The sequence below is a fragment of the Sebastes umbrosus genome, chromosome 22, assembly GCF_015220745.1.
Source record: "Sebastes umbrosus isolate fSebUmb1 chromosome 22, fSebUmb1.pri, whole genome shotgun sequence".
NCBI lineage: Eukaryota > Metazoa > Chordata > Actinopteri > Perciformes > Sebastidae > Sebastes > Sebastes umbrosus.
Genome location: NC_051290.1, coordinates 4,574,105 through 4,586,712, shown reverse-complemented (window position 1 = coordinate 4,586,712; position 12,608 = coordinate 4,574,105). Strand labels below are relative to the sequence as shown.

The 12,608-nt window shown below is 42.1% G+C and overlaps 1 protein-coding gene across 1 annotated transcript in view; it reads right to left on the bottom strand.

Annotated features, from left to right (window-relative positions):
• Positions 1–12,608, bottom strand: part of zanl (zonadhesin, like) — a 39,573-nt gene that overhangs the window by 3,340 nt on the left and 23,625 nt on the right. Inside the window, exons 53-76 of the mRNA XM_037759563.1 lie at positions 12,201–12,346; positions 10,635–10,778; positions 10,044–10,151; positions 8,473–8,642; positions 7,652–7,854; positions 7,296–7,440; positions 6,896–7,143; positions 6,332–6,509; positions 5,502–5,610; positions 5,312–5,406; positions 5,045–5,221; positions 3,909–4,117; positions 3,683–3,827; positions 3,484–3,581; positions 2,936–3,082; positions 2,648–2,812; positions 2,183–2,310; positions 1,813–2,084; positions 1,525–1,733; positions 1,263–1,407; positions 888–1,135; positions 677–806; positions 380–581; positions 97–258 (exon numbers count right to left, since the gene is read on the bottom strand). Of these exons, the coding sequence (XP_037615491.1) occupies positions 97–258; positions 380–581; positions 677–806; positions 888–1,135; positions 1,263–1,407; positions 1,525–1,733; positions 1,813–2,084; positions 2,183–2,310; positions 2,648–2,812; positions 2,936–3,082; positions 3,484–3,581; positions 3,683–3,827; positions 3,909–4,117; positions 5,045–5,221; positions 5,312–5,406; positions 5,502–5,610; positions 6,332–6,509; positions 6,896–7,143; positions 7,296–7,440; positions 7,652–7,854; positions 8,473–8,642; positions 10,044–10,151; positions 10,635–10,778; positions 12,201–12,346 (3,983 nt within the window). The remainder of the gene's footprint in view (positions 1–96; positions 259–379; positions 582–676; positions 807–887; positions 1,136–1,262; positions 1,408–1,524; positions 1,734–1,812; positions 2,085–2,182; positions 2,311–2,647; positions 2,813–2,935; positions 3,083–3,483; positions 3,582–3,682; positions 3,828–3,908; positions 4,118–5,044; positions 5,222–5,311; positions 5,407–5,501; positions 5,611–6,331; positions 6,510–6,895; positions 7,144–7,295; positions 7,441–7,651; positions 7,855–8,472; positions 8,643–10,043; positions 10,152–10,634; positions 10,779–12,200; positions 12,347–12,608) is intronic.

Genomic DNA, 12,608 nt, shown 5'->3' with positions numbered 1-12,608 from the left:
GTCATATTTAGATTTGGAAGAAGGGTGTGAAGTGTATCATGTGTTGTGCACAAGTTGCTTCACACACACACATACACCCACTCCCAGACTACTCACTCCTGGTAGGTTTTAGGTGGCAGGGTCGCGTGGCAGGCAGCAAACGGCCCCTTGGAGTCCGACAGCGCTCCACACTGAGCCACGCCGTTGTAGTCACTGAGCTGTGACTGAGAGCAGTCCGATGTCTCAAATCCTGAATCTGGATCAGTTTCCACCTCTCGTCTGGACGGCAGACGGCAGAAAGGATGGAAGGACAGAGGAAATAGAAAATATTAAAATTGCTGCGTGTCTTAAGGATTCTCAATAACTGCGTCGTAATTTGCTCGGTAGTGAGCGGTCCTACCTGTGGGCGTGGACGGTGTGAGGAAGGTTGAAGATCTTCAGTCCGTCCGCCAGTCGGTCGCTGACCCTCCAGCTTTCTCCGAATGTGTTCAGGTTCCTGACCACTGTTCCGTCCGGCTTCATGTACTCATTTCTGGTGATGCCGTCGTAATTTCCACACAGCCCTCTGACGGAGTTCTTGTAGGTGCTGGGCAGTATGATCTCTGAAACACAGAGATGGAGGAGGGGAATGAATGGATGGATTGGAACAAGCCAAAGCCAGTCAGTTAGTGAGGGCGGGGGTTTCTTCTTCTCTTACCTCCACGCATTCTGCCATCGAAGCGCACAGTGAGTCCAAAGTCGGTGGTGAGCTGGACCTGCCTGGAGTTCATCGTGATGGTCAAACCGTCCACTGGACTGAGAGGAGGTGCAACACGCTCCCCGTTCAGCTATAGAGGGGATAAAAATATGATTTCACTATGTACTTTTTTACAACAAATGCTTTAATCAGACAAAGACAAACTACTGACCAGGACGATGTTCTTCTGCAGGAAGCGGACATTGACGCCGTAAACGTCGATGTACATCTGATCCAGGAAGGACACCCTCCTGTTCCCCCCACGTCTGATGTTCCTCCCCCTCACCACCAGGGGCGACAGGGAGTTCTGCAGGTTGTGGCCCTGAGTCAGGACGTAGGTGTAGGGACCCTGGAAGTGGTGGGTGAACCCATCAAATGTTCGGAAGTGAGGATCCCCAGAGATGCTGCACTTGTCGAACTCTAGATGATATAAACGAAAAATGGGTTATGACTTAAATAATACTTCCGTCTTTTAACGTTTAAAGTCTCTAAACTGTACGGCGTGTTGTAATATTACAGATGAAGCTGATCAGACTGGTGGACTCACTGGTGGGTTTGCAGTAGAGGTCTCCTAATTTGTCCAGGGCGCACACTGAGTTGGAATTACAGCTGTGGCTCTTACACGTGATTTTGCCGCCGAGGTTACAGGAACATAAGTCGGTACATTTATCCGTCAGCCACGAATCTCCCACCTACACACATAAACACACACACAACAGACTTATTTACATTTATAAACACAAAGACAATGTACCTTTTAATGCTTATAACCTGCACGTGTTTCTGTTTATGGACTCTGCTTCACTCACATCGTGGTACTCTCCGTCTGTGCCCAGACAGCCACATTTGGCCAGCGGGACACACTTGTTGTCACTGAGGACGTGGCCGGCGTCACACTGGCAGCCCTCCACGCAGGTGGTCGGAGGGAGGTGGCAGAACATGGGGAAGAGGTCGGAGCAGGTGGGGGGGCACGGGGCGGTGCAGTCTGAGTAGTGGCTGTTGAGAGGGCAGGGCACGGCTGCAGGGAGAGATCACAGTTAAGTATTAAGAGAGTAAAGCTAGAATGTTAGCTGTTAATCAGTGTAAGTGGGACTTACGACAGAAGGTGTTGTTCCTCCAGCTGATGGTGACTCCGGCACTCTGACAGGCCTGAGCGTACGCCTCCACGTTGTCACAGAGCGTCGCCTGCATGCCGTTGTACTCGCACATGTCGTAGACGCAGTTACCCAGGAAGGCGTCGGCGGACACCAGAGAGTGGCAGGGCTTGAAGCGGTCGGAGAGGATGACCTCGGCACACTGAGCCTCGAACAGCTTCTCCTCTTCTGCCGTGCAGTTGGGGTGGATGTCTGGACGGGTGTCTGGCTGACAGCTGGAGGGGAGGGGGATGCAAAAGTATTTAAACAACAGTCAGAATTTATTATAACATATCACAGCAGACCGATGTGTTATGGCTGTAACCCCACTGACCCGGGATCACTGTCTCCATCTGATTTCCAGCTGTTGCCCAGTTCGATCACATCCTTGGCTGGTTTCTTGTTGGGCATCAGGTCGTCATCAGAGGAGTTGTGGTTGTAGTTCCCGCACATGCCACACAGCTGGAGAGGAGGGAGAGGGTTATTATTAGGGGTGTAACGATTCATCTACTACATCGATGTATTGATTTATATTCCTACGATCCAACCACACCGATAGGTACTCGGCATGTCGTCCTTCACGGGGGACGTTTATCGATGTAAAATGGACTTGCAAGGTAAATAATCTGTTGTATTGATACTAAGAATTCGTATCTCGATATCTTATCGTATCGTATCGCTCTAGATGAGCCAAATATCGTCCTTGAATCGTATCGGAACCATGGAAAGTGATACGTATCGTATCGCTGTAAAAGTGTACAATGAGATACTGTAGGTCTTATACTGTATGTCTTTATACCTTGTTGAAGTATTCTCCTGGAACAGTGATCTCCAGGTGATGGACTCCGTCAAACTTCACCTGCAGACCAAAGTTTGTGTCCAGCAGACTGAAGGATCCGCTGGTTATCACCTTGGCTCCAGCCGCGTCGATGGAAACTGGGGTTCGCACCCGCCGTCCGTTCAGCTAAGAGAAGACAGAGAGAAAGATCACAGACATCAGTCAGCCGCTGATCATTTCACTATGCCCTATCACATTGCTGTTTTTTACGGAAGCCCAGAGAGGCGTATAAAAAAAAAAGTTCCTTACCAGAACTCTGCGGCTCTTCTGCAGTTCAACCACAGTGTCATGAGGCAGGTAGACTTTGACAGAGCGCACATAGGAGGCCTCTGGTTGACCACGCTCCTCGTTTTTAGCCACGATCTTGAAGGATGTTACCTTGGTTGCGTTACACACCTAGAAGAAGATTGAAAAAATAATAATAATTTCAAACAACATGCTTTTATGTTTCCTATAGTTTAAGAATGATTCAAAACTTACAGCAGACACACGAAATGGCTACAAAGAGACTCCAAACAACTACAAAGTGACTCCAAACAACTACAAAGAGACTCAAAACAACTACAAAGAGACAACATGGCTACAAAGAGACTCAAAACAACTTCAAAGAAACATAAAACAACTACAAAGAGACACAAAATGTCTACAAAAAGATGCAAAATGACTACAAACAGAATCAAAATTACCACAAAGAGACTCAAAATAACTACAAAGACACGCAAATTGACCACAAAGAGACTCAAAACAGCAGCAGCACAAACATCCCAGATGTGTATCAAGTTGAAAAAGACACGTACCTCCACCAGAGTGTAAGTGCATGTGCCCATGTATGTGTGCATCACACCATCAAAGGTGTAGTAGTGAGGATCTCCAGCCACGTGACACACTCCTTTACCTGCGGAGCGAAACGAGGCTCGGTGAAATATGAACATATTTGACGATTGGCTGAAAGAGAAATGATGAGCAGTGCAGTGACTCTTTGGTTGTTAAGTTTACCTGTCGAGTGGCAGTCCAGTACTCCCTCTACTACCTTACACTCCTGTGCAGGGCTGCACTGCCACGGCTCGCAGGTGATGTTGTGGTTGCCGTTACACTTACAGCGCTCTGAGCAGTCCGTCTCTGTGAACCAGCTGTCTCCAACCTACACACACAAATAATGCACATAAATAAGTTCAATGCAACAAATTCATCTAGCAAAAAACCTGCACCTGAGCACACTCACCGGTCTGTAGTGTCCGTCTCCATCAGTACATCCGCACTCGGTGAGCGGGACACATTTGTCTCCGCTGAGGACGAGGCCGGGGTTACAGATGCATCCCTCCACACAGGGCTGGTTGCAGGAGCCGACGGAGCCTGCGGGGTTCTGGCAGCTGGGCTGGGAGCAGGCGGGGCCGCACGGGTCGTAACTACTGCCTGGGGGGCACTTCAGAGCTGGAGGGACGAGGACAGAGGGATGTTTGGAGGACGTTTGGAGTTTTTTTCTTCAAATGCAAAGCTGCAATTTATAGTTTTCTCATACTGGCAACTCTACTGTAAATGCTGGCAAGGATGTCAGTACTGATAAATCCTGTGTCTGTGTGTCCAAATACTGAATACTAAGCAGCTATATAACCATACAGTATATGTAGTGCAAGTCAAATCTTGCTGTTGAAATTCACTGAACTGAATCACAATCTGAACTGTGTCTGTTGCCTGAGCAAGAACTAGTGGAGGATGTGTATCTCGTGTTTCCCAATCTAAAGGAGATGAAGTTTATATTCTTGAAGAAGCCTTTTGTTGAAAAGCGCCCACTACGACGCTGATTAGGGCCGTTGTAGGTAAAATAAATAATAATTACAAAGCTGGGGGAGAGGGCGTAATATTCCGAGAAATAATTAAGAATTTTCCGAAATTCAAGTCGTAAATTTACGAGATAAAAACTTTAATATAATTTTCGAGAAAGAGTCTTAATATTCTCTGAGATTATAAAATCACAAATTTACAAGACAAAAACTCACAAATTTGAGAAAAAAACTTGAATATTCTCTGAGATTATAAAGCCATAAATTTGCGAGAAAAAACTAAGAAATTTACGAAAAAAATTAAAATTCTCTGAAATTATAAAATCATAAATTTACGAGAAAAATTTAGATTCAAATAAATTTACGAAAAAATTGAAAAAAAAATTCTGAGATTAAAGTCACAAATTTACCAGAAAGAAACTTGAATATTCTCTGAGATTATAAAATCATAAATTTGCGAGAAAAAAATCAGAGATTCTCTGAGATTAAAGTCGCAAATTTGCGAGAAAAACAAACTCATAAATTTACGAAAAAATTTAAAATTCTCTGAAATGATAAAATCATAAATGGTCCTTACGACAGAAGGTGTTGTTTCTCCATGCGATGGGGACTCCTGCAGCAGCACACATGTCAGCGTAGCTCTCTACGGCCTGGCACAGGGCCACGGTCTGACCTCCGGTGGCACACATGTCGTAGAAGCAGTTTTCAAAGTACGGCTCCGGGGGAACGACGGCGTGGCAGGACTTAAAGATACCTAAAGTCAACATCGGAGACAAAGAGATGTAGTGGAGGCGCCAGACAGTTTACTCAATGGTAATCGGGCGACTGTGTGTGTGTGTCGTACCACTAGGATCCGTGATCATGCCGCAGCTGGTGGGCTTCGCGGCCTCCTCCTCCACCTTCTCATCACAGTCTTCCTGTCCTCCACCGTTGGTGCAGCTGGAGGAGAGAGGTTTATTAGATTTATTAGTAAAGTGTTGATTTAGTTGTGTGATAATGGCTCATGTATTTATGTATTCTGTGATGTGACTCACTCAGGCCGCGGGTCAGGAACCAGCCAGCTGTCTCCCAGCTCGTTGGTGTTAGCAGCTGGTGTCTTGTCTGGTTTCAAGTTGTCATCTTTGGAGTTTCCGTTGAAATTTCCTGCCGGGGGATACAAACATTAAAGGGGAACACCACCTAAATAAAAAATTGGAAATGTTGTTTCCATGGCCTAGTAAAGGTCAATCAATATCTGTGACCTACTCGGTCTAAAACCCAGAAACCAGAGAAGATCTGTCAGTAGATTTGGCTGTTGTCAGGCTAATAAATTGGCGTTATCAGTCGCTATAAGCCCCATAGATGTGAGTCAATAGGGGCCTACTACACCCACTAGTAGGTTTTATCATCTATTCACATGGTAGATCATCAAAAGAAGGTATAAAATAACACGACAGCGGCTCTTTGTGTTCGTAGGATAAGCCAAAACACAATGTTTTTCATAAATAAATGTCATTAAATATAGCAAAAATAATATTAAAATGCAGCCATTAATTAATTCCCTTATTTATTTACTCTTCTGTTTAATTTTCCCTTTTATTTATTTATGTATTTATTTCCAGAGAGAGGACGGAAACCTGACAAAATAAAAAATAAATAAATAAATGACTGGATAAATAAATATGCCATTATATATATTTACTCTCCTGTTTAATTTTCCCTATGTATTTAATTTTCTAATTTTTTTAAGTTTATTTATTCATTATCACATTTATTTTGTATTCATTCATTTATTTTGCATTTATTTTTTATTTGAAAATGGGCATAGTTCCCCTTTAAGACTCAACATGTTAAAAAAGACATTCAGAAAACAACCGGCTCTTACCACACATGCCACAGAGCAGGCCGTTGTAGGAGGTCGGCACGGTGACGTCAGCGTGGTGGTTGCCATCGAAACGCACCCTCAGGCCGAAGGACGTCTCCAGGACGACAAACTTGCCGCTCAAGTAGATCTTAACTCCACTGATGGAGGTGACAGGTGGGACGACCGCCGTCCCGTTGACCTGAAGAACACAGACACGTTTATTCTGAATCATATGGGGTCGTGTTTACCGTGTTCATGAGAAGAGTCCATATATACGCCGAGTTGTGACGTGTTTGTTGACGTTGTCAGAAATGGTGGAGGCCATGGAAGTTAATTTTTCGGAGCATAATTTGTGAATATATTGTCATTTTAGTCGCGTATTGTTGTTCTTTGTAATTTTATAATAAGTCTGAGGAAAACGCCACTTGCTAGTTTGCTAAATTGTTCGCCTCTGTGGCTCCTAGACGCCGACAGTAACGTTAATATTGCTGTTGCTAGCAGCGGTGTTCTTCACGACTTAACCACGAGCTCACGAGTTTCATATGAAGGCACCAATAGTCTGTATGTAAAGAAGCTTTAACTTACCTGGACTGTGCGTCCCTTGCCGAGGACGACGGTGACGCCGTTCACGTTGATCATCACGGCCCTGACGTAGGAGATCTTCTTATTACTTCCTCGGTGCTCGTTCTGGGTGTCCACGGTGAAGTAGGGCATGTCGGAGGAGGCGTTGCAGGGTTTGGACAGGGTGTAGGAGCAGGCTCCCATGTAATGGTGGCTGTGTTTGTCGAAGGTGGTGTAGTGGGGATCACCAGATACTGAGCAGATACCGCTTCCTGAATAAGAGAGGGAAGAGTTTAACTCAACGTACGAGTGCTTGGAATTTGTTGTGAATCACTTTAAACAGACACTTGTTTAGAGCTATAAGGAATTCCCAGTTGCATTATTTCATTCAAAGATATTGTACGTGTGAGTGTGTTTAACATACCCAGAGGACGACACTCGTACTCTCCGTCTTGTAGCTGGCAGCTCTCAGTGGTTGGTTTACAGCTGGTGTTGTGACACTGGATCAAACCTCCACTGTGACACACACACTTCTGCTCACAACCCTCCAAGTACCAGTCATCACCCGCCTGACGTTAAACACACACATACAAAATATTGTTGAGTATGTGCTTGAAACATTGTCTGTTCATGCTTTCAAGATAAATACCAGGAACATATCAATACTGATGCCTCCGTTAAGGTCTATAGTGCGTCTCAGAGGGTGAACTATGAGTGGCAGCAAGACGTGAACGCTTTGACTAAATTACAAGTGACTTTCGTGACGTTGTTCCCACTTACAGGGTGGTAGGATCCACCGGTGTCCACGCAGCCGCAGTCTTTCAGCGACACACACTTGTCGTTGCTGAGGATGAAGCCCGGGTTACACTCGCAACCCTCCACGCACACGTCCTCGCAGCCGGGTGGTCCGACCACACCGAGACACGTCTCCGGACACGAGCTGGTGCACAGAGAGTAGGAGCTGTTGGGAGGACAGGCCAGGGCTGTATGGAGGAGCACAGGGATGAGGCAGGGTAGGAGGGTAGGATGAATGAGTTAAGGAGGGGTAGTAGGATGAACCAAAGGAGGTTAGGATAGAGACAGGGATAGATAAAAGGAGGGGTAGCAGGATGAAAAGATGAATGTTAGGTTTCATACAGCCACACCTCTAAAGTCACAAAAAACATTTTTCAGTTACAGCAACAAAACAGTGGACTGATCTCCCTCCAGATATTAGAGTAATGTTAAAAAGGCTCATGTTGTCAGAGGCGGCTCTATCCCTCGCCACTTCCTGCTGCTCTGTAGCCGCTCTGTGAGCGTTACTGGCCGGCTGGCGAGCAAGCTACGCCCGCAGGCGATTGTGGAGCTCTTCACCTCCAAAAAGGCAGATAACCACAGGTTCCCGTGGACATTTATGTTGTGATATTTAAACAAACTATTCATCAACAAGGAAATAAAAGCCGCCCTTGTCTACAGACCGGTCTCTAGAGAGCTACAGCCAGCTCATAGCGGTCTGTGAGCGTGACCGCCCGGCTGGCGAGGTAACGACCTCGGCAGGCGCTCGCTAGCTGTCAAGGCAGTTTGTGGAGCTTCTAAACACCAGAGACTAAAAAAAGACTTACGACAGAAGCTCGGAGTCCTCCACTGGTGGACTTTGGCTCCGGCGCTCTGGCAGGCGTCGGTGTAGGCCTGCAGCTGGTCACACAGTACGTGCTGCTGGCCGTTGAACTGACACATGTCGTACACGCAGCTCTGGAAGAATGGAGTGGGATCCACCACACCGATACACTCCCTGGAACAGAGAAAACACTCAGTTATGTGATTATCATAAAGTGGGCATGTCTGTAAAGGGGAGACTCGAGGGTACCCATAGAACCCATTTTCATTCACTGATCTTGAGGTCAGAGGTCAAGGGACTCCTTTGAAAATGGCCATGACAGTTTTTCCTCGCCAAAATTTAGTGCAAGTTTGGAGCGTTATTTAACCTTCTCTCCAACAAGCTAGTATGACATGGTTGGTACCAATGGATTTATTAGGTTTTTTAGTTTCATATGATACCAGTAACTTCACTAAACTGAGCCCGCTACAACCTAAAAGTTGCATTAATGCATTAAATAAGTTAGTGGCGTTAAAACTTTGCGTTAACGCGTTATTATCGCGTTAACTTTAAAAGCCTTACTTTTTTTTATATTAAATCAACTTTCTTTAATGAACATACCTCGTCTGTTTCGTCAACATAAAGTGATATCGTCTTGACGGATTCGCCAAGCAAATGCAGATACATAATATCATCTTTATTTGTAACGACTTAATTAATTTACTAGCTGAAATAGAATTTTTGTTATTGTGGTAAAATAAATGTAATTCATGGTGAATAGAGTAAATAGTTTTTTTGACCACAGTGAAAATGTTGTTTTTAAAAGGCTAAACGCCAACAAATATGGATTGAAGTCGGAAATAAATATACATTTTTAAATAGATTTATGTACAGACAATTGCATAAATTATCCAATAAGTGTGTTATTATGATTTTAGTTACTCAAGTATTTCTCCTTCTAACACACATTCCTTGCCATGGAAAGAAAAAGCCAGATTTATAGTTTTGCATTATGGTTTCAATCAACTCGCCATGAACAAACGAACATGTATGTATAACAATAAAACATATAAATGTGTATGTGTGTGTGCTTTAATATGGTTCAGAGTCCAATGCCGTTCATGTGATATTTCCAAGAACGAGCTATATCTGTAATCTGAAATAGATAAATGAGATAGACAATCTTTGTAAAGATACCACAATCTGTCTCTCCTGCAGTAACCGCTGGTAACCCCTTTCAAAATAAAAAACACCCACCGTCTGTGCGGCAAAATTGAACCAATAAACCGTAATCTGAAAACACTTTCTACAGTCACACCCTCATACTAGCCTTTGTCCACAGTGCGTTATCTGATAGACCCCCATCCCGCCAGATAAATAAGTGCTGACACTGCTCAGAACAGGGAGGTCCCATATTGAACTAAGGTGAACAGCTACAGGTTAATACAAATTAATCCAATAAAAATGTTTGTTTTTCCGTCATGTATGTAATCAGAGATGTCCTGAAGTCAAATATATCAGTCAAATAAAAGAATAAAGACATTTACCGTAAGTAAATAGTGAATAACTAGTAAGAAAAAGAAGCTGCTTTCTCACCTGAAGGGTCCGGCAGGGTCTTTGATTTTGCCGCATTTGTCCGGTTTCACCACATCAGCCTCAAGTTTGGGGTCACAGTCGGGGTCGGGCTTGGTGCCGGGGTTACACCTGATCAATAAGAACACAACAACGGGGTCATGTTACTTTATCCTCAGGAATCATGGCAATTTTTATTTTTATTTTCTCAAATTTAATTATTCTTTGAATAATATTAATAATTTCTCCACACCGTATAACATAAGGTAACACTTTGTTAGGAGAAGAGAGAAATAAACAATAAATAAATACATACATTTAAAAAATATATATAAAATAAATGAAAAATAAATGCTAAAACATATAAAAAAGATAAATGCTAAAATATATAAATAATTAAAAAAAATAAATGCAAAATATATTTTTCCATACATTGCATAACTTATATAATTTGTTTGTTTTACTATTAGTAACTGAATGCATGTAGAGATTCTGGAGCCTCGTCACATGCAGTTCAGTCACATGTTCGAACTACATGTGACTTTCTAAGGAAGTTCGAAGGAAATCCGTAAATTCCCAGATTCCAGCTGCTAAAGCGAATGCGTGTGAACTCACGAGTCATCCTCGTCCTCTTCTGTCTGCCAGCTGTTCGCGAAGTCGTTGACATTTCCCACCAGAACGCCATTTGGTTTGGTGAAGTCGTTGGCTGGGTTCCCATCGTAGTCACCACAGAGACCACACATCTGGTCGTAGTAGGAGCTGAGGGGGGGGACAAGGACAAAGAGAGGACGGGATTAAGAGATGAGGACGGACGTCTTAAGAAGACTTAGAAGGTTAAATAGTGCTTGGCCCTTATAAACAAATAAACAGAATACATAAATCTCTTCATCTGATACTATCAGTCGGGCCATCATTAATGGAAGATATAGAGGCAAGGTATTAAGACTGTTGGGAGGATTTATTAGAAATAGGACATCTGTATGACCTCTGAACTACAGATTGATCTGATTTCCCCTGAAATATACCTCCACCGAGATTAAACTATGACCTTCTAGAGCATCTTATACTATTTACAGCCCATATCAATCTGTTTTTCAGGGTGTGTTTCAACTGCTTCATTTCCAGTCTAAATACATTTAGTGTTCATCATTTTAAATGTTTTCTGTTGACCGTCACTTCACGTTACGTACTTTAGTTATTCCAGTTAGCCTATGTTATTGTTTGTAATTCCTTTCGTTTTAATAAACAGTAGATGCCAAAAATATTCTGCCTACTGAAGATTTAATTATCAATGAAACGATGGAAAACGATGGAAACATTTACCTGCTGAATTTTATGTGTATGTGAATAAAAAAAAAGAAAAATTCCACATGGAGATGCAAGCAAACAAGGAGAGAGAAATATAAATACATAAATAAATACATACATTTAAAATAAATATAAAATAGATGCAAAAATATATAAATGATTAAAAAATAAATGCAAAAATAAACAAATTAAATTAAAAATGAATAAATAAAAAAGAACAGAGAAAAGAGTAAATAAATAAGGGAATTAATACAAAGATAAATTTGAAAAAGAAGCAAATTAAAACAAAAATATCAATTTATCTCACATTTTATCAATGTGAATAAAAATGCAAGATAAATTAATAAATAAATACATTTAAAAATAAATATAAAATAAATAAAGAATAAATGCTAAATATATAAATGATTAAAAAATAAATGCAAAAATAAATAAAGAATAAATGCTAAATATATAAATAATTAAAAAATAAATAAATTAAATTTATAAAATATTTAAAGTAAATACTGTATATAAATAAAAGGGAAAAATAAGCAGATTAAAAGAGTAAATAAATAAGGGAATTAATACAAAGATAAATAAAAAAAGAAGCCAATTAAAACAGAAATATCAATTTATCTCACATTTTATTAATTAATTAGTGGCTACATTTATTTTTAGCCTGAAAACAGAGCCATGAGGAGGTGCAGAAATCTAGTTTTCACATTACAATATGCTGAAAGGTTATTATGGCTTTTTTTGACCAATGATGCCAAAAATATTCTGCCTACTGAAGCTTTAATTATTGATGAAAAGATGGAAAACGATGGAAACATTTACCTGCTGAATTTTATGTGTGCATATTGTTATATCTGAGTGAACCTCCATACCAACCTGGGGACTGAGATCTGGGCGTAATGGTTTCCATCCCAGCGAACCCGAAGGCCGAAGGGCGTCTGCAGGGTGACGTACTGACCAGCGAGGCTGAGGGAGATGAGAGGAGAGGGGGAGTGAGGGAGGGCCACTCGCCGTCCGTTCACCTGTCGGAGAAAAAGACAACATAAAGATAAACAGAAGCTACACTTAATATTTTGGAAATATTTACAGTTTCCTGTCAGCTTTTCAAATTTGACACGTGAATAAAAACCCCAGCTGGGATTTAGAAACCTGTTTGATCTGTGGACGGATAAGTACAGGAGACGAGGAGGAGGAAGAGTTGTGGGATTATGGCATTAAAAAGAGATAAAAGTCAAGGATAAGATGAAATAAAAAAAGGCGAAAGCTGTAATTTCACTAAACCAC